The sequence below is a fragment of the Oxyura jamaicensis genome, chromosome 1 (assembly GCF_011077185.1).
Source record: "Oxyura jamaicensis isolate SHBP4307 breed ruddy duck chromosome 1, BPBGC_Ojam_1.0, whole genome shotgun sequence".
NCBI classification, from domain to species: domain Eukaryota; kingdom Metazoa; phylum Chordata; class Aves; order Anseriformes; family Anatidae; genus Oxyura; species Oxyura jamaicensis.
In genome coordinates this window covers 9,274,335-9,297,116 of record NC_048893.1, presented here as the reverse complement: position 1 = coordinate 9,297,116, position 22,782 = coordinate 9,274,335, and the positions used below count along the sequence as shown (strand labels likewise).

General features: G+C 37.6%; 1 protein-coding gene across 13 annotated transcripts in view; it reads right to left on the bottom strand.

Moving 5' to 3' along the window:
• PCLO (piccolo presynaptic cytomatrix protein) overlaps nucleotides 1-22,782 on the bottom strand; it is a 367,791-nt gene that overhangs the window by 119,244 nt on the left and 225,765 nt on the right. For all 13 annotated transcript variants that reach the window (XM_035332179.1, XM_035332170.1, XM_035332186.1 and 10 more), the window contains exon 10: nucleotides 5,869-5,994. In XM_035332179.1, coding sequence (XP_035188070.1) covers nucleotides 5,869-5,994 — 126 coding nt within the window. The remainder of the gene's footprint in view (nucleotides 1-5,868; nucleotides 5,995-22,782) is intronic.

Below are 22,782 nucleotides of genomic sequence, written 5' to 3'. Positions count from 1 at the left end.
AATTTCTTCTCATTGTCTTCCAGCTTCATCATGCTATCTACTTTCTGCCTGGAGTGTAATTACCAGAGGGACACAAAGAGATCCCTAGTGAGGCCACAGCTGGAGTATTGTTTCTAGTTCTGGGCTCCCCAGTACAAGAGGGACATAGAACTACTGGACCAAGTCCAGAGGAGGGCTACTAAAATGATTAGAGGACCAGAGCACCTGTTGTACAAGGACAGGCTGAAAGAACTGTGCCTGTTTAGCCTGCAAAAGTGAAGGCTGTGGGAGATCTCATCATTGTATATAAATATCTGAAGGGAGGGTGTCAAGAGGATGGAACCAGACTTTTCAGTTGTGCCCAGCAACAGGACAAGAGGCAATGGGCACAAACTGAAGCACAGAAAGTTCTGGCTGAATATGAGAAGGCACTTATTTACTGTGAGGGTGACAAGAGCACTGGGACAGGTTGCCCAGAGACGTTCTGGAGTCTTCTTCTCTGGAGATATTCAAAACCTGCCTGTATGCCATCCTGCATAATGTGCTTTGGATGATCCTGCTTGGCAGGGGCGTTGGACTAGATGATCTTCAGAGATCCCTCCCGACCTCAACCATTCTGTGATTCTGTCATTCTGTCATTCTGTGACGCTGGCTCTTCCCTAGCTTCATGGAGACTGGGAAGTCTCTTTTCAATGTGATGCACTGATCAGTGTTTCTAATTTTAGCTGGCTAGACAGCAAGTAGCACTCACTACAGTCTCTTAAAACTTATGAAGAATCTGCTGCCTCTCTCCCCACTGATGAATGACCAAGATCAGTCACTGTTAAACTTGAGCTGATCCTTACTCAGGAGTAAGAGTGAAGTGTGGCAAAAGGAGTAGGGAAAGAACTTACTGCTTCTGTTCTGGTTTTCCAACTATTTAGGTGCCCATGGCCATTCCAGCCACACTCCATTTTCCAAGCAACATCCCAAGCATGTCTATGATATGACAAGAGAGAGTTTTGATAAGGTAGACAGCCATCATATATGCTATTTCCTTTGTAAAAGACCTTCTGAAAATGGGTCTGGTCTTCTTATTCAACACCTGATGCTATCCAAACTAGCCCCAAAAAGTTTCAAACAAGCTGCAGAAAAAAACATGCTTAATTATTTCTTTCTGCTCATTTCATTGACTGGTCAACAATCCAGTTGCATGTCCTGCTGTTCTTCCAAGAGGACCTAAACTGTGTTTGCAATACAAGTAAATAAAATGCTTTAAAATAAGCCTTATGCAAGACATTAAAAAAAAAAAAAAAATCTTGGAAAGAAATGATTGAAAAATTATTATCTGAAAACACATGAAGGGAATATCCCTGAGGCATGTATTAGATAAAACTGCTTCTGGAAGTTGGCTAATGTGCACTTTTACCTGTAAGAAAGCTGGTTGTATTTAAGGATGTTTTTGCCCAGAACCCAGAAAATACTTTGCAGATTATACAGTGATGCTAACATTCCTATAGCCTCTATACAACATTTCTTATGCCCAGAGACATCTTTATTATAATAGATAATCAAAGTACAGTTAATCATCTCCCTCAGTTAGCCATCTCCTTAGTTAGTCTGTTCATTAGCCTTACTGGCATTCCCCAGAGAGGAAGCTTTGTAGGTAGCATAAATACTTGAGATATTTTCCAGTTTATATGGTCTATGTGATCAATGCAGACTGTATACAGTGCTCTTGTGCAAAAGGGATTGTATGTGCACCGTAAGCCTATTGGTTGTCTTTCAGCTTTTGCCTCCTGGCTCCCCTAGACTCAAAGGTGCTACATAAGGGTCTCGTATTTCTGCATCTCTCATATTTCAGTCATATTTCTGAGTGGTCAACTGATTATTGTAGGTTTTGTAGTAGTCGTAGTTGTTGTAGAAGTAGTTGTAGTAGTGGTAGTAATAGTAGTAGATTTCTACCTAACAGGAGTTTCTCTTTCTACCATCCTCTATATGTCCTTTTATCTTTATCATAGATTTCTTTTTGACTAACTTGTCTGTCCAGGAAATAATGAAGAGCTGTGGTAATGGCACTTGGATCTGTATAGGGCCCTGGGTGTTTATTCTCTGACTTCAAGGAAACTTGTCTGTATACATTCTTCTAATGTGATGCCTAAAGCTATGGGATGCTTGAGGTGGGTGGGGTCTGCCCCATGGTGGAGAGCTGTAAAGCATTCTGGTCATGGCAGACTTTTAATAGGGTTTTCTGGTTCTGCCTCCTTCTTTAAAGAACTGAGACTGAGAAGTTTGGCTGCTCTCTGAAGTCCATGGAGGTAATCCAAATAGCTCTTTGTTCCTTTCTCTTCTCTCTTTCTGTCTGGGGGGGGGGGAATAATCCCCATCAGTCTAGATGTGTCTCTTTTCTGCCAGTCACAGCATGTTTTGGTATATACTGTTCACCTCATACATCAGTCCTGGTGTGGAAAGCCATATGGGGGCAAGCTATGCCTTTTTTCCCCATACTGGCTTACTAACTGTGAGGGACTTTGATGCTGTGGCCATGGCTTCCCATCACAGTCCAGGAGAAGGCTCTTATTTTTTCTCTGAGGTGTGATTCTAGAGGTTTTGGCCTCATATTAGGCCATTAGACACACAGAGACAGTTGTGCAGCAAAGGTCTTACAAAAGGAAATTGTGACACTTGAATATGTAAGAATACACAAGTCTTTCTGTAGAAGAAGGAAAACGAGCATGAATAGAGATAATAAATAAATAGAGATAAGTTTAATGGGGAGACTTCAGCTTTATTTCCTGAAGGCATCTTAAAGTTCAGAGATTGCACAGATTTCTGAAGATGAGAGAGAGCTCTGATACTCAAGTTAAAGACCCAGCCATTCAAAATACAGTCTAGAGGAAAACTGGCTGTGTGGCCTGGGGAACTTCCAGCACAATTGAAGGCAAACAGCCCATTTGAAAAACTGATCAGCTTCATCTTAGCTGTTGAATCCAAGTCTAAAAGGTATTACTTACACTTAAGAACTCATCATCAGTATTCAGACTTTGATGGTGATGACATAGGATGTACTTGGGCCTACCCTTGGTAGCTGTCATCAGGCTGCAGGTTGCTCTCCTTAGAGGACTCACATGGTGTTTTGAAATGTAACGTTTTTTGTATCCTAATGGGAGTAGTTAATAATTAAGATCAAAACAAGTGACAAAAGATACAGACTGAGAGTCAGAACACTATTAACTGCCACAAAACTCTTAAATGGCAGTGCATTTTCCTTCTTCAGACCTTCACAACTGCTTAAATTGGTGACATTATCTTTCATTGTCTGTACACACATCAGGAAGACATTATTATGATACTATTGGACCAGCTTCAAGATTAAGAAGTCTAAAATATCCTGGTATATTGAATATTTTTATTGAATTATGAAATGCAGAATTCAATTAAACTGAATTCTCAATAGTTGCATGACGAGAGTTTTTGTCTTAATGATACATGATTTTCCTATTTTTATGTTTGAGAAAATATTATTTAAAGGAGGCATATATTTTTAAAATGAATATGGACACATTATGCCTCTGATTAAAAAAATCTGATCAGTATCATTGTTGCTGTTGACTGCTTTCAGACCATGCAGGTCCCCAAGAATCACAAGGAGACCAGAAAGCCAAGGACTCTCCTCTTTATCTTGGTGATTATTAGCTGACTTAAGCATTGAAGCACATTATGCCTCAATGGTTGAAAACTTGGAACAAAGACACCCATGGTTCACCAGTTCTCAGGCTCTCCAGTCAGCTTATCAAAATGGTCCAATGAGAGTATTGAATGCTGTGGACATGCCACAAATTTGCAACAGTCAGTAACACACATTAATAATTTATTTCTGCTCTTTACTCTAGTTTCTTTTGTTTCTGAAAAAAGCTGGCAGTATGAAATGCTGTTTCCTGAGTAGATATACCAGGTGGAATATAACCAAACTGTTTCTGTCAACACAGGAGGGAGCACAGACCCATCTATCAAATTGACACAGTCCCTGCACTTGATGAGCTCAGTGGAATGAGTCTTCCACCTCCAGTTTTTGTAATGCCAATGAGTGATGAATTAGAGATATTTTTGACATCTGAAAGCAATTCAAGGTGAGAGAACCAAGAAGACTGGTATTTGCCAGTCAGAACTATAAATAAACTTTTCAGCATTAACAGACTCCTCCAAAGCTATTTAAATAGGCTAAAATTGTATGGATTTCTATTCCCTAAGGAAAGGAATGCTATCTGTATTTTAAAGTGTGTCATTTCTGATGCAGTCACACAGGCAGTGGGTAGGACTTTGCCTTCCTTCATAACCACAGTATATCTATCCTTGTTCTTTACTGGCAGGATTTTTCAGACCCAGTGTTTTCTGTTTTAAGAATTAGAAGAATTAAGTTGATTATTTTTTTTTTTCCCCCAGTGAATCATGTTCTTGGAAAGGCTAATGAGTCACGATATTAACTTGTAATGACATTATTATATGTTTAGTTGATGACTAGGTATATTCACTAATTTGAAGTCACACAGCATTTCAGCAGAAAAAAAAAAAAAAGTGACTCATGATTACTATACAAATTACTAATATAAAACAATTGTCATTTACAGATAATGACACACAAAGTTTTATGTATGTGGTGTGAGAAACAGCAATTACCCAGGAAGGCTAGATTCTATTTTCAGACACAGTATCAGCAATATTAATGACATTAGCAGTTTGGATTTGCACAAACCAATATGAGAATGATTGAAGACCTCAGTGGATTTTTAGCACTTTTGAAGTGTAGAGATTAGATGTGCACCATCCATACTTCCACTAGAACAAACAAAATATCCCGAAGTGAAGAAGCTAAATATTCTTTCTTGATTTATGATAGCTACCTAAAATGACATAAAAAGTAAACTATATATAAAGGTGAGATTTAAGAGGTAAATGACAGCTAGGTTTGAAGTGTTTGTCTTCTGTGCTACAGTAATGGTTGTTTCTGCAAAAAGCCTTATTTCTCTCATCTAACATATCAATAGCAAACTATATTCTGGGACTCAATGCGGTCAAATTCCACACATTAAGTGTAGTGATTTTGATAGTTGCTCCAAATTTATGCCAACGTATTCTACAATGCCAATGTAAGTCTACAATTCTTTTATAAAGTTCAGATCAGAAGCAATACTGATCATATATGATGGAAGAATGAAACAAAAAATATTTTATTCTATTCATCTTTCTATGAAATATGAATAAAGCTTCAAAATACATCATGGGAACAGAAAAAAAAAGGTCTGATGTGTTTGAATTTCTCCTGTAGTTATTGTAAAACCAAGATGCACTGATAACAATACAGCCATATGTTAAGCAAACAAGTTCTTTAAACCTCAATTCCCAGAAGATCTCCTGACAAGAGAAACCAAAATGGTAGAGATAATTATAAGCATTAACCTCTCATCCTCTTTCTTGAAATGCCCAGTCTCAAGGAAATACTGAATAACTACATTCTCCTTGTTACCTGCATGGTACTTCAACCACTTTGCTGAGAAAATGCACAGTTTAGCACAGCTGTGAAAGACCTACTCTTTTCTATGGAGGGAGCCAAAGAAAGATCTTAAAAATAGCACATCCACAATATACATGATACAGTTGGACTCTCACCACATCTTACCCCCAGTGCAGACAGCATGCCGTCACAGACAATGTTCACCATGGCAGTTCCCTCTGGCTATAGACAAGGACCTTCCATAAGTCCTTTTCTGCTTTAAGAGGGGCTCTAAGATACCCCTCTGCCCTTGCACAAGATTGTATCTGTTGTGTGAGGGAGAATGCACATGTATGAATAATTCTACTGCATTCGCAATTCTGCCTTGTTTCCACTTTTTTATAGTACATTTAGCTTACCTTCTATCAGCTTCCCTGTCTGCTCTGCATTGCCCCCAGGCAAGATCTTGGCAATGTAAGCTCCAGTTTCCCCACTGCTTCCTGGAATTTCTTTTCCACCTATGACTCGGATACCCAGTCCATTGCCTGTGATCAAAAGAAACAGAAAATTTTAAACAGAGATGAAACAATGAATAATTTGCTGGAAAGAAAGCAAGAAAGAGAACAAATCATCAGTGGATACTGAAGGATGGCATCAATAACTTCTAGCTGTGGCTGGAAGATTCAGGTCCCATCTGTTACATTCCCAAAGACTAAACTTTGGGTAGGACCATTCAATTTACTTTCAGTGTAGGAAAACATTTTCTTGAGTAAATACTGACATCACACAACAATGCATCCACTGAAAATTGCATTGAAGCCAATGCTACCTTCTTTTGACAGCCCTACTATACTGCAAAATAACAATTTGCATGGCAAATCTATGTCAGGCAAACCTTAATTTGCAGTATTAATTAAATTTCAGTAAATTGCTAGAAATTCATGTGAAATGTGGATTCAAAGGATAGCTTTATCATATGCCTAAAACATGCATACAATCTAGCTGAAAAAATTATAGTAGAAGAGCTTTTAGAATCAGACAAATAGGGTGACACATAGATCACTGAGCTCCCTCTGCAAAGCATGCACATTTATATCAACCTGTATTTGTCAGAAACCAGTATTATTGTTAAATATTTTATTTTAATTGACATTTTTTTTACATCAAAGGATATACAAATTACGATAATGGAAAATAGCCTACAATCACTTTGTGGTAAAGCAGCATCAAATCTTTCAAATAAGAGAATTTGAGAATAAGAGAAATTGAGAAAATCAAATATTTTCTCCCTTCTTTAAGAATCACAAGGATGAAAACATTATGATAAGTTTGATTTTCTTAGTTGGAGAAAAGCAAAGCACTAACCTCCCTTAGATACAGGAAAAAATAGGGTTGAAAACAAAAGCTTTAGAGTAGTCTCATATAGGTAATCTTATGCATTGTCAATTTTCCATGCTATTGTGATATTTTATAAAATACTCCCCATACAAGAAAAATAAGTTTCTTCTTTGAAGAAAAAGAAAATTTTACAAGAGATGATTTACACTTTGATCAGGGAATGTAAAGGCTTTTTTCCCACCTTAATTGTAATGGTTAAAAAAATATTTTTCAAATTATGAAATTATTAAGCTAAACCTGCTTAGTTATTACACTAATCAGATATAGGAAGCTCACTACATAATCTGTTTGCAATGCTTTATCTTTTTAGATTAATGTTTTCCTGAGAATGCTATAAATGTTTCCATAACTTAGCTCTGAGTTGGTTTAGATCCAGCTAGCCACACTGAGTTCCTGGCTAAAAAACATTCTACTAGTTTTTCTGTCCAAGATTATTTAAGTGTATGTCCTTTGTGCTTTGGCTTTCCTCACAACTGCATATTAGACATTTTCCGAATAACCATTTTATTTTATTTTGGATCTCATACAGCACAGTATAAAGATAATAAAGCCATGTCAAGGCACATGCAAGACAAGGAGGTGATCCAGGACAGCCAGTATGGCTTCACCAAGGTCAAATCGTGCCTGACCAATCTGCTGGCCTTCTATGGTGACTGTATCAGTTGAAAAAGGAAGACCTTTGACAAATAACATCCTGATCTCCAAATTGGAGACAGATTTGATGGGTAGACCATTCACTGGGTAAGGAATTAGCTTTAAGGTCACACCTGGAGAGTGGTGGTCAATAGCTTCATGTCCAGGTAGAAGCAGGTGATGAGTCTTGTCCCTCTGGGGTCTGTCAGGGGTCTGTCCTGGGACAAGTACCATTTACTATCTTTATCAATGAAACAGACAAAGGGATCGAGTGCAGCCTCAGCAGGTTTTCAGATCACACCAAACTGAGTGGTGCAGTCAATAAACCAGAAGGAAGGGATGTCATCCAAAGGGACCTGGACAAGCTAGAAAAGTGGGCCCATGTGAACATAATGAGGTTCAAGTCTAAGTGCAATGTGCTGCACCTGGGTCAGAACAATCCCAAACATAGGTATACCCTGAGAGAAAAACTCATTGAGAGCAGATTTGTAGAGGGGGACTTATGAGTTTTAGTGGGTGAAAATTTTGACATGAGCCAGCAGTGTGTGCTTGAAGCCCAGAAGGCTAACTGCACCCTAACTAACTGCATCAAAAGAGGAGTGGTGAGCAGGAGGAGGGAAGTGATTGTTCCCCTTTGCTCTGCTGTTGTGAGGCCTCACTTGGAGTCCTGCATCCAGGTCTGGGGCCCCCAGCACAAGAAAGATGTGGGTTTATTAAAGAAGGTCCAGAGGAGGACTGTGAAGTTGATTAGAGGGCCAGAGCACCTCTCCTGTGAAAAAAAGCTGAGAGTTGTCTATATAATAAAGCTGAGAGTTGCCTAGAGTTGCCTATATAATCATCACAAAACAAAACCATCAAAATACCAATGCTAATTACAGGCATGAGGAGTATAATTAAATTTCAGCTACAAGATACATCCATCATGGTAGTTAATATTTCTTTAATTATAAACTTGGCATGGATATATAAAAAAGCTGAGAGAGCTGGGGCTGGTCAGCATGGAGAAGAGGCTCAGGGGGTGACCTTATTTCAGCTTTTCAACATGTAAAGGGAGGGCTTATAAAAAAGATGGAGAGCAACTTTTTACTCAGGCAGAAAATTACAGGACAAGGGGGAATGGCTTTAAACTAAAAGAGGAGAGATTTAGATTAGGAGGAAGGTGAGGCAGTGGAGCAGGTTCCCCAGAGAAGCTGTGGTTGCCCTGTACCTGGAGGTGTTCAAGGACAGGTTGGATGGGGCTTTGGGCAGCCTGATCTATTAGGTGGCATCCCTGCCCATAGCAGGGGGGTTGGAAGTAAATGATCTTTGAGGTCCCTTCCAACCCGAGCCATTCTGTAATGAGGCGCACAGCAGAATCCTATCACAGTTGGGAATACTCTGATGATAGCATGAAATTTGTGAATAAGTTAATTGGAATTTTTGCTAAAAATTTTAGCCATAATGGCCTCTCACTACATTTGTCATCTCTTTGTAGTTTGAAGACCTGAGCATTATCTTTAAAAGAGCTAACTTCTTGCAAGACTTTTCTTCTGTGAATGTTTAGTAATGCAAATGTAGCATAAAAGAATATAAATCTTTTTCAGCTTCTTTTTGGACATAACAGTTGTCTCCCTCTTTTAACAGCAATTTAAGAATTGGAAAAATACAAATATTTGAGTTCGAGGGGGGCCCTCTGAAGTAAAACTGTTAAGTTGCCTATATAATCAGCACAAAACAACACCATCAAAATACCAATGCTAATTACAGGCATGGGCGTATTATTAAATTTCAGCTACAAGATACATCCATCATGGTAGTTAATATTCCTTTAATTATAAACTTGGCATGGATGATAATCAATACATATTGCTGTTTGGCTGGTTTTGAATGTAAATGATTTGATATACAGAAAAGATGCTGTGTTTTAAACAGTAGCTCTATTGGCACTCTGGGACTGTGGTAATGGGGAATTCTAAGGTTATTTTTGTTTAGGAGAGGAAAGTAATTTTTCAGTGTAATTGGAAGAAACTTAATTTAAATTAGATATATTATTTCACTGAAAACTTGAAATTTAGCACCAGTAAAGTTTATTTTTTCCTGACATGACATGGAAAGCAAACCCATCATACCACGTTTTGTAAAAAAAAAAAAAGATAAGCATCTCATTGCATAAAGTGAATGAGTAACCAATAAAAGCATGCAAGCATCAGTCCATCCTTGGGGCACTGAAATTCATACAGACTGCTCTGCACACTTATCAGAGAACTTCTGATCAAACACTATTGTAAGATTTATTAATATGTTCCAGGGCTGAGGCTCATAGCTGTAAAGTATCAAATGCAGTTAATTCAAACTAAACAAATTCTTAGTGTACAACACAAAAACTCATACACAGGTAACTTACTTTCAACCTACACAACTAGCATATGGACTTTTCATCAGTAGGAATAGACTCTTAGTAACACTGGGGAGTAAATCTAGAGGTTCACAGTTTTCTTACGACACAGTACATCAGTCTCTGTCTCTGATATCTTAATCGCAGAGGGGTGGTTTGTCATAAATGGGACATGACACTCGGTTTCACAGATACGTCTATGGACATCTGCTAGATTACTGAAAACCATGGCTGACATTGTTTCTGATTTTGCAAATCTAAGTTGTTTGACCATACTGCTGATAAGAAGATAAATTTTTATTGATGTTAATATTTAAAGGGTTTTATTCCTATAGAACTTGAAAAGTCTTGTGATTTTAAATTTGCAGTTTTTAGAGTCAAATGTATGACTGATGTATTAAGTAGGAGCATGCCTGCTAAGGAACAACCATATGCATGTGTATGTGTGTCAGTTTGCAAATAACAACAAAAAGTGTTGCTGGGCAATTTGGAGGACTTCAAATTAGTTGTTTTTTGCAGTAAATAAGAAAATTCTATTTTGTTATTATAATGCTGCAGAAATGCCACTAGAAGAAATACTTTAAATGATAAAAACATTAATTTCTGGGCAATCAGAATAAATGCATTACTTTTTGCCCAATGTGTTTTAAGTATTGCGTTCTGAATGACAAAGAAGTATTGCTTGGATGTTGCTGTATTGTCTAGTGTGAAGATGAGATTTCAGACCTGTTTATGGATATTGCATCTACTGAAAATATTAAGTTTACTATTTCTGTTTACAATGACATTACCCAATCTATCACACAGAATGCAGGTAGCTTAAAAATATCATCAGTCATGGTTTCTCCTTTTTCTTTGTTCTTCTGTTTCTTTGCTTGCTTGTTTTGTTTTTTAGTATTTGAGTCTTAATCTCCATCTCTCTGACTATTTTGATATATCCAGACATTAATCTTTTAACTTTTCATAGCTAGCATAGCTTTTTATCTTTTTTAGAAAACTTACTGTTTTCTTCTTTATATGACATACGATTTGTTTACTGTCAGAAATCAAATCATTGTGCTGTGAATGAGTGAGGGCACCTTTCAGAACTCTATTGATTTCTATGGAAAATATCTTCAAGAATACATCTCTTCAAATGGAACTTTACATATTTAAAATCCAATCTTTTTTAGGATTTTTCAAAGTTAGAAGACCATTAATGAACTGCAACTATTTTTACTGATATCCCAAGACTGTGATCCTACCCTCCCATCTAGTCTTTACTGAAGCCTTAAGATGATGTTAACATGACATATCATGCAACTACATTTATTTTATACTTTGATAAACAAACAAATATGGATACTAAATTGTTACAATTAATTTATGAGCCACTGACTTATATAGCTGAAAATATAAATTTAGAAGCTTTAATGAAGACTTCAAATGTAGATGAAAAGTTGCTTTTGCATGCTGTACTTAAGAGAAAAATATGAATCAATTTGAATCACCTAGATTTTTTTTCCCCGATTAACCCACTTTGTGACTTTCAAAACATTTCACTTGTCATTTTATATCCTTCCAGACATCATAAACTATTTCAGTGATGCATGTTCACATGTATATATTTGAATAGTGATCAACAATCTGGGACTAATAAACCCTGTCACAGTGACCTGGCAAGCAACACTGCAGAAGTATTTTAAAAACACCTTATTCTCTTTTTCCTTATCTCCACCATCCGCTAATTTGTGCACAACTTGACATATTTATTCTAAATTTGTGTAGCTCAATGTTCTCAGAACACCATGAAATCGTAGCACCTGGTATATTTTGTTGTTCCACAGTAGCAACATAGTAGAAAGACTAGAAACATGACTCAGATAACACAAAATAATTTATTTTGCTGTAGTATGCTGACCATAACCTAAGTTCTGCCATTACAATTTGTCTTGTTTTCCTCATTATGGAGATAATAAATATCAGATTGCTGCCAATCTGTTGCTGCTGCTCTGTTCACAGGGAAATTCATGAAATCTTACCATCTTTCTACTACTTAGTTGAGCTCAGCCATTAGAGTATATATAAACAGCCAAGATTTACTGGAACTGTTTTAGCATCTAGGCAATGATTAGATTTGACTCTCAAAACAAATGTCAATAACTCCCTATATAAATTACAAGTAAAAAAAAAAAAAAAAAAGGCAGAGAAATAATGAGTAACGTGGAACACACCAGGCATTTGTTGTTTGTTCCTGTCTTTACGCAAAAATGAAAATAAAGTTTGAAACAATAATTTTCCATTATAAAAGTAAACAGAATTCCAGCACCAAATGCAGGGCCTGATATTGCTTAATTATTAAATAAGTCCCATATAGAGGCAACAACTGCACCCCTGGCTGAGAATGTAGCCATGTGACCCAGAAGCTCTGTGCAAATATTGTTCATGTGCTAACTCAAACAAGTATTTCCTCAGGGCTAAATTTTCAAAGCATGAAACCATTTGTCTAATTACATGAGCAAAGAAAGGAAAGAAGCAATTAGAACGTGCAACAGACTTTTTAGTAATCACACATGAATTTGTGTGAATTGGCATAGGAAACTCTTAAAATCATTAGTAGCAATCTGACTTTTGTCACAGCTAGATACAGAGATATGTGATTTTTTAACAGACTTCTAGGTGTATGAATTATATATATATATACACTATATATATATGTAACACCTATTGATTTGGCTATCTAGTGCCTAAGAGTATGGCCTTTGAGACAGTAGTTAAAAACCACTAGCTATTTCTGGAAAACCACGGTCTTTTTACAAACATCAGATGTTCTGTGCTTTTAAGTTGAAACTTTATAAAAGTGAAATTGAAAAGATTGAAATGGACTTGAACTGAAAAATGCTGATGAGGCCAATGATACATGCCCCTGAGAAATTTGAAATGGAAGATATGTTTAACTTGAAAATGCAGATTGGTCTTTTGGTTTGGGTTCATGAGCCAAAGCATAGACATACCACCAATGGAAGTAACTACAAGTCCACATTTATTTTGCATCACTTTCAAGCAATGTATTAAAAAATAAAAAATCAAAATCAAAATCAGATGTCTGAATCATAGAAAAGCAGGACAACAATGACCTTTTAGGGGGGCAAGGTCCAATGGTAGACATTAGAAAAATGCATGAGGATAAAGAATGAAAAGGAGACATTAGGCACAAAAGATTTTGCAATGTGACAAAATGCCATGCTACAGCAATGAGAACAAATTAACCAAACCAAACAATATGAAGTCTTCCAAGTCTACTTGGCTGTGAACAGAGACAGAACCTTCCTCTTGTGTTCATTTACTATACATTATCTCCTCATTCTTTCTCTAGTCTTATCTAGTTCAGACGTATGCTAGGGTGCTGGTAGGCACTTTTCTGTGGAAAAAATTTTACACCATGTTCCATTGTCTATATGAATAGAATTTTGAGTCACAGAAAAAAGTGATGAAGAAAAAACAACTGTCTTTGGAGAGTTCAGATTGAAAAGTGAAAAAAAGCAAACTATTTATTTAGATATCACAGTTATGATAAAGCAATCTGGAAAGTCTGGAGAACAGATGGAAAACAAACATGACAAAGCAAACAAAACCAAGTTAGATCAGGCACTTGGAAAGCAACAGGAAAAGTAATGTGTATAATCAAATCCAAGGCAAATTTTTATTTGCATTATTATTACTATACAATTCTGTGGAATACCTAATATGATGATCCATATCAAAGCTTGGTTATCTGGATGGGTACAACATTTTCAAGATTGTTTGCAGGAAAATTGTTTTTTACACTTTCTAAATTAAATTAACTTAAATGAAGTTGTTTCCTAGAAACATGATTAAACCTACTCAGTTATTCCACTTCTTGGCTATTGGCAATTAAAGCATAAAATATACATGAAGCCAAATCCCGAGCAGATGAAATTCAGATATATTCCAGTTGTTTTAATAACATAACATTGATTTATGTCAGCTGAGAAACTGCTTCATGCTGCTTTGCACACTGGCTATCATCCTGAAGGATCATAAAGTGCTTTACAAATTAGCATCCTGGAGCACTTATTGTATCTACTTGAAAACAAGATACAGGCTTCTTTTTGGATGGTCTATCACATCAGAATAAGATTAATAAGGTTATGGTGCCATTAATGGTAGACTTCTCTATTTAAAGCTATGGTAGTTTTAAATCTATACAAAAAGTGTCAGCACTGAGATTCATCTGCGCTTACTGATAGATGCCAGTGCTCAATAGATGCCACTAACTTACAGTTGAATTCAATATTTTAAAATGTTTTGAACTCTCTCATCCCTATCAGCTTTGGCGTTTAAGAAACAGCAATACATTCAGTGTAAATATGATATAATAAGTAAGATGTATGTATACAGTGGCTATAGTATAATGCATAAACAAAAGCCATTAGGAAGAGAGTATATCTCTATTACATTCAAAGAAGCAATCACTGCTTCATGAAGTGGCTGAACCAAAGACTGCTGGAAGGTATGAGAACATTGCACTGTGCTTACTCTGGTCTTATATTCTTATATATTTTCTACCAGAGCCATGATAAAGGTCTAAACAAAGTTTATACCTGACTTAGTACAACTGTTACAATATTTAACACATCTGTGAGAGTTTAGCTATCTTCAGTAAGTGGTATATACAACTTATACCTGCTAAAAAGGTAGATGTGTAGGCTTGTCAAATATAAAGTTATGTTCCTGGTAGCAACACAGGATGCTGTTAGCCTTCTTTGCTGCTAGGGTATATTGTGTTCAGCTGGCCTTAAGACCAAAAAAATAGATAATTTCTCCCCGTACACCAAAAAATAAATAGTAATTAAAAAATCAAAGACCTTCCCCAGGGACCTCTTCTGCAGACCTGCTCCCCAGCTAGTCAGTCCCTGGCTTGTGTCATTGTATAGCAGTCCTCCTCTCAAGGGACAGGATTAGTATTTGTCACTGTTGAATTTCACAAGGTTCTTGTTGGCCCATTCCCCCAGCCAGCTTTGGTCCCTCTGAATGGCAGTCCTGCCCTCAAACCCTTCCCCCTAATCAAGTGTCATCTGCAAATGTTATGAGAGTTTACTTCATCACCTCCTCCACATCACTGATAGCAATATTAAATGGGGTAGGTCATAGCACGTGTATTATGTGCCTGCAGGAAAAGCACAACCCATTAATCACTCCCCTCTAAATCCAACCAGCTAACTGTTTTTTTGCTCATCTAGTTGCCCAGCCATCCAGAATACCTGTAACATCCAAATTCCAACCCAAAAGTTACAGTAGGAAAATACCTGAAGTCTAGAGTTCGTCTCAGCTAACAGCAATACTGTAACTTCAGTCCAGTTTAACAAAGTACTAAAGATTCTTACTAGGATGAATCTACCCCAAAAGACATGCTTTAGTCTGTTCAGCCAATAAGTCAGTCAATTGTTTACGGCTTCACTATAAAAAAAATAATAAAAAAAAAAAAATCAATCTTCATGACATGTTTACTGCTACAGTAGTTGCATTTAGCTTAAGCTTTTTGTTAATGTTCTTCTTAATGAAGGGGAAAATCTGAACAGATTTTATTGAAGTTTCCAACATAGTATAAGGAAACCCTCTCATCATAGGAAAAAGATTTACATAAAGGATGCTCTGCTGGCATATTGCAACTTTGCAACTTAGTTGGTATACTACAAATCTGGCATTTTAGTGATGTCTTAATACAGGGTAAATAATAGATCAGTCCTATGCGAATGATATCAGCTATCTTAACATCTTGGACAAAAACTTGAAACCGTTCAGCTTTATTTAACTATTTTGCAAGTGGATCTCCAGTTTTGGAGTTATCTATATTTTGTTAAGAAAGTAACAAGTAAAGAAAGTATCAAGTAACAAGCTTGACAATTTAGCATGTAAGTTCTGTTAATTACAACTTTGTGTACTGCCCTTGTATTACAGACATTGCATAATGTCCTGGTTATTACAGATTCATAGAAACTGTAGACAGGTATTTATTTATGTAATTAATCAAACTTTTGTGGTTGTTTCTGCACGCTTATTAGAGCAGAGGAAATCCATGTGATATTTGTGCAAATGTGTGTTGGCAATGGTTAAACAGAAGCTACATCATTGTCTACCAGTTCCTGTCTACCTCTGGAACAGGAGACACGTTGGGGAATGCATATGTAATGGAGAGTATTTATTGCTCTTTAGGAAAGGAATCCTTTAGGAAAGATGGTAATACCTGTGCGTAAAAGGTACCCAACAAAGCCTCTGCACACTTGGTAATTCCTCTTGAAGGAAAACCAAAAGAATATCTGACCCAAATGGCTGTCCTGCACAAGGGAATCAAGTGGCATAGTTTTGCATGGCTTACTGTCATGAATGAGGAAAAACTTGTGAAACTATTAATTGCAAAGTTAAAACTTCTTTCAAAACAAGTAATACCTGCAACCATCTAATTCTTTGTAAAAAACTCCAAACTTTCCTTCTTTTCTCAGTGAAAAAGACAGTAACCTTTTTTTTTATTATTAAATGTGTGTATATAATTCATTAAAAACATTACTATATGCATGTAAATTACACAAAATAAATGAAGGAATTGTAGTTCCTCTATCATTAAACTTTTGACTCATTGCCTGGAAAAGAGCCTAAGCTGGCAACAGGACAGAAGCTTATTGTTTATTCTCAGAAGTGTCACAGCGCAGCTGTTCAGATTGTCCCACTGGAATAATTTTGGTCGCCATTTGACAGTTCAGTTCTTGCAACCACTCAGTCTGTGGATATGGGCTAGCTTTGTATAATTTGTAAAATGTGTATAAGTTGGAAACAGGGAACTGTCCACTAAGACACATGCTGAGACCATCAGTTCATTTCACATGCTCTTCCCCTGGTGACATCGGTCACTACTGAATGAGGTTAGTAAATGTATCCAGCAATTTCTCATCTACATTGAGTTTACACTCATGTCTTTAAGTAATGAACTCCCATTACTGCTGTTGTATCTAACTTAAGATGATTTTAAAAAAAAAGGGGGGGAGGGGGAAAAAAAGCTTTTTTTTTAATTTTAAAATGGGTGAGTTGACAAAGTGATTTTTAGTTTTTTTGTTTGTTTGTTTGCTTTTTAATATATATATGCAGAGAGAGAGAATCAGCATAAATCTCATGAGACTTGATATGTCATCTTATTTGTGATATACACATTTTTTGTCACACAAATATTTCTTATAACAATTCGACCATTGCAGAAGAAAAACAGTTTATGAATTCAGCAATTTACTGATAGATTGATTTTTAGTGAATTTAACCCCTGAAAACACAGTTTTTGTGACTGGATAAAGGAAAATTGTTTATCTGCATTTTTCCTTTAAATGTGTCTCTCTTCATTTCTGTATCTAGAGAATTATATATATATTTTCCACCCACTAGATGTAGTTTTCAAATTAGGGAAGTTTTCAGTCTTTTCTGAATAAATGGTATTTGTTTAAGCCCATGACTACTGCCCTCCAAGTCATCAACAATCTGCAGAACAAAAAACATTTCCTACAGAAAGCTAAAAGACAACATCTGAGCTAATATGAAAATTAGCACCTTGTTTGATAAGTTGTAATCTTTTGCCTCCTTAAACTGTAACACTTTTATGAAAAAAATGATTATTGTAGTAAGAATGGGGGCTGATTTTTTTCCTGTGTGGGGAGAAATTATATAATGTCTTGGGTGCCTATCCTCAGACAGCTTTGTCTTCATCAGCCTTGACTGTCAAGCATCAGCTTCACTCCCTTTCTTGATGATCAGTTTTCTTCAGGAACAAGAGCACTTTCTGGCAAACTTCATGTTATTTAAATGGAATTTTGCAGAAAATTTCCCTATCTCCTTTTACCAAAGTAAAACAGCAAGCAAACATGCAAGGAATGAGTGCATATCATCTGTCAACAATATACAAACAAACAAAGAACAACAAAAACAGAGAAACAAATTCAGAAACAGATAACAGATAATAGATTTCACCTGATAAATGCTGCATCTCAGTTAGCAGGTGTAATGATGCTATGAGACAGTCACAAACTCAGATTTCCCTATCCATCCACAAGAGCCATTTTCTCCATGTCAGTGATCTGCACAATCAGAACATCTTAACTGGAATTATCCTTCAGCCAGGCTGGGAGCATAAAGCCAGCACACTTCAAAGACTTGTACAGTCTATGATGAAGTAAATTGTGGATGGAAGGCAATCATTCTCAATATGGTACATCACACTGCTCTGGAAAATGCATCTGACTCAAATAGACATTTATCACTTGATGATAAGAAGCAATACAGTCCTTTAGACAACTAGTCCTCTGCACATCTTTTGATTATTCTATAGCTTCTTTGTACATAAGCAATATACACTCATCTAATCTAAGATCTCTACAAGACAAAAATCTCAGTCTAAGTTAGTCACATCATACTTCTTTTATAATCAAGAGAGGAAAACAGATGTATCCAAAAGGTGATTTAAAGTATTTCAACATCCAATTAATTGCCCTTTGTAACTGCCTCATTCTAGCATAACTATTATACCTATTCACATTTTTTACAGCCACTACGCAAAGAAGGGAGCATAGGGTCTTCATTTTCCTCTGAGAGCTGCTAAGATCATTTATGCTTCACCAGAGAACTGAAACCCTAAACTGGCATTTCTGTGCCTTTAACTTTTCTTTTGTTAGAAGGACTTTGTCAAGGACTCTATTAATGTCCTTAACAAGTCATCTGACCAATGACAGATGTCTCTGAATGTCTTGTCTTCAACCGATTCAAACAAAAGTGCTGACATGTGGTAGATGCAGTTAGAGATTGACAGATGCTGTTTCAGTGGCTGTCAAGCTCATTCATAGGCTCCTGCTTTCCTCTTGGCTTTCCATGGGAAACTGGGGGAAGTTTGAGGACAAGAGGTGAGTTACACTTTTATTCTAGGTCTGTGACGGTTATGTCACATGCAACATGGACTGTGACTATATTTCATACATTCTTTCATTATTAATCATCACATTTCAGTATTGCTGTAAGAACCGAAGTTGGTGAACTTGCAGGTAAAAAATCCCTAAATATGTAGGGTTACATGTTTAGAGACTATTGCAGTGTGGAGTTGGTACAGAAAAATGTTTCTAACTCTCTACTTCTCAGTCTGAATAAATAGCCTGTTAGCTGCCATGGTTTAGAGGTGTGTTGCTGCATACAGGAATCCATAATCCTTATGGAGAGTATGAGGCACCTCTGACGTGTAGCCTTACTGCTACCCTGTCATCCTCTTAGCAGTTTCGCTGATATTACTGCTAAGGTGAATGACACAGTCTCCCACACACAGTCCCATTAGCTTTTTTGCTCTAGTACAAACTTCACAGCTTTTTCTGAATTACCTTTCTGCCTTTTCCTCTTGCCTCAGAATTGAATAGGATGTTCCACAACATGGACAGCTTGGCTGCCTACCAGTATATTTTGCTCCATGTAAACACAGAATATGGTACATTTTGAAATGGGAGAATTACTTGTGTCTCAGTCCCATGCAAGGCAAAGCAGCAAAAATTACTTTGACTTAGATGCACTCCTTGACCATACAGGCCTACTGAGGTTTGTCTGCCTTGTTGTGAACAACACAATGTTGGTTTTCTTCCTTGAATTGACAATGCTTTGTTGTCTTCAATAGTCATACCCTCCCTTCCTTTCTTCAAATGTTACTATGAAGTGTTAAAAAACAGAAGAGAAAATGCTGGCAGAATAAAACAGTGCTTATGATGGTTATGCTGAGGGATCCAAAAGAAACAAGGGATTCTCAATGAAATCAAACAGCAAGTTTCTGGAGCACTAAATACTGCTACATTATCATTCACTGATCACTGCCATCATTGCTTTGGCACCTCAGCAGAACCATGATGCCAATTCCTTTTTTTTTTTTTTTTTTTTTTTTAATGCAAATTATTCACCAATCTGTGTAGAGAAAATTCTTGGCAATTCCTTCCTATCTATCAGCATTGCCTGAGGAGGGGAGAGTGAATACCTTGAAAAGAAGAGCTGTGAGTTCTATATGATGGCATATACTGAAGAAAAAAGAAACCTCCAGAGACAGGCCAGCTAGCAAGTATATATTTATTTTTCATTCAGAGCTACTATTCTCTTGCCATCACAATTTTGCCCTAGTACCTCATTCTTAAACACCTCATTCACATGCTAAAATTTGCATTCAATATTTCTGTGTGCAAAATTATGTAAGAGGCACCAAAGGCATCTGTACCTCAAGTACCAGTTTTCATTAAGCAAGAAAACAAATAAGCAGAAAGCATATGCACAGAATATGCAGTGAAACAGCCTGAATTTTATACAGAATCACAGAATGGCCGAGGTTGGAAGGGACCTCTGAAGATCATCTACTTCAGCCCCACTGCAGAACAGGATCACTAGAACACATTGTGCAGCACAGCATTGAGGCAGGTTTTGAATATCTCCAGAGAAGGAGACTGCACAACCTCTCTGGGCAACCTGTCCCACTGCTCTGTCACCTTCACAGTAAAGAAGTGCCCCTCGCATTGAGCCGGAACCTCCTGTGCTTCAGTTTGTGCCTATTGCCTCTCATCCTGTCACTGGGCACAACTTAAAAGAGACCGGCTTCATCCTCTTGACACCCTCCCCTCAGGTATTTATATACATTAATGAGATCTCCCCTCAGTCTTCTCTTTTTCAGGCTAAACAGACCTGGAAAAGAGCCTCTTTCAGCATGTTCTCAGGCAACAGGTGCTCTATCCTCAAATCATCTTCATCATCCTCTGGACTCGCTCCAGTAGTTCTGTGTCCCTCTCGTACTGGGGAGCCCAGAACTGGAAACAATACTTCAGCTGTGGCCTCACCAGAGCTAAGTAAGGGGGGAGGATCACCTCCCTTGACCTGCTGGCAACACTCTTCCAAATGCACCCCAGCGTACCATTGGCCTTCTTACCCACAAGGGCACATTGCTGACTTATGGTCAGCCTGCAATACACTGGGACTCCCAGGTCTCTCCCTGCAGAGCTACTCTCCAGCGGGTCACCTCCCAGCCTGTACTGGTGCTTAGGGTTATTCCTCCCTAGGTGCAGGACCCTGCACTTGCCCTTGTTGAACTTCACGAGGTTCCTCTCAGCCCAACTCTCCAGCCTGTCAAGGTTCCTCTGAATGGCAGCACAGCCCTCTGGGGTATCAGCCACTCCTCCCAGCTTTGTGTTGTCAGCACACAAATTGAGGTACTATTGATATTCATAATGTGACAATTTCTGGATCCCTAAACAGGCAGTAACTTTCACTATTTGAAGTATGTGGTGAGATCTATGGGAGTCAAATTATAATAGTAATGTAAGTTTGAAATCCTAGTTTGCCCTAAAGTTACATCTGTGGTATAGCTGGGTACCCATGGCATTTGCTTGTGTCCCTAGAGGTATACTGTTTGCATACTTAGGATTTGTTAATTTATTCTCCCATTTGAGAATCTGGCAGTAATGTGAAGGCAGCTCACGCTATCAAGGCAGCTCAGCCATCAAATTGACCAAACTGCACATAGATCCTTCAAATGATCAGTAGAAACTGTTCTTGCATGTGTAGGAAAGCTCACATAGGACAGTCTGATGCACAAAGACAGGATGTTTTGCACACACTGTAAGATAATCACAGACAGTGGATAACACACATGCTTCTGTGGTCACACAGGACCACATTCCAGTTGCTTCAGCAACATAACAGTTCATGGAGTCTCATCCCTGCAGCTGAAGAGCCTGCTGCAAGGATCTTTGACCAGAGACTCCCATTGCCACCTGGACAGTGCCTGGCTGAGCCCTGGGGTAATCTGGCTCCCCACATCAGCATTACCAAGGTCGTTTCTTTTAACATACATTCTTCCATTGTCTATGCAACACGTATAAGGCAATCAGTTAAATATGATGATTCAACAAATCATTTGGAACTTTTGATAAGAAAGAGAGGGGAGGAGAAGGAGGGGAACAGCAAAAGGGTGAGGAATAGAACAAGAGAGGGGGAAGAAACCGAGAAATCAAGAAAGAAACCAACCAGCCAACCAACCCTGGCATCTAGATTAATACATAATAATCTTACTTGTGTCTTACTGCTGTAGTGGAGATATAAGTGAATATATTGTTTAATTTACCAGTATTTTAATTAACTTTTTCTGTGTGTCTAGACTTGGATTTCTAAGTGTGCCTCATTTTCTGGTTAATAAGGACATATTGCTATAAGTCTGCAGATACCAAGTAATAAAAATTGAATTCTTAAAGAAAAACAAACAAACAAATAAACAAACAACAACAAAAAAAACTGTGTGAGGCTCCTGCGGAGTTTATTTTGAAAGCTTGAGGTTCAGCAGAAAACACTGCACATTAAAAGAACTTTTCTATCTACTTCAATTCTTGGGCACTGAGAGAGGGAGAGGGAGAGGGAGGGAGGTGCAAAGCCACAGATTTGTGGTACCTCAGAGATTTACAAGGAGTGAGAAATATAACAATTTCTTCTGGCTCAATTCCTCCCTGTTTTCCCCATTCCATATATGGCTCTTCTCTGTACAATCCACATTTCAGCCTCCTCATATTTGTAGGGAAATCTGTATATACACTAAATAGATGTCTCTCTGGTGCTCCAAGGATTGTTCTGGATTACAAACCAAAAGTATGACTGCAGCTTGCACAGACATAGCCAACTTTGCTTACACCGAGGAGAAGTTATGTAAAATACAGCACAGCTACAGCAGCAAGCAATCCCAGCACGGGCTATGAAATCTTGGCAGGACCCTAAGTGAATATTCAATTCAGTGTAATCTCACACCAAGCAGTGAATTTATAAATGAGAAGTCAATAGCTGCACCTTGCCTGTCCAGTCATCACTTACAAGGTATTTCTCCTGATGCACAGCACGT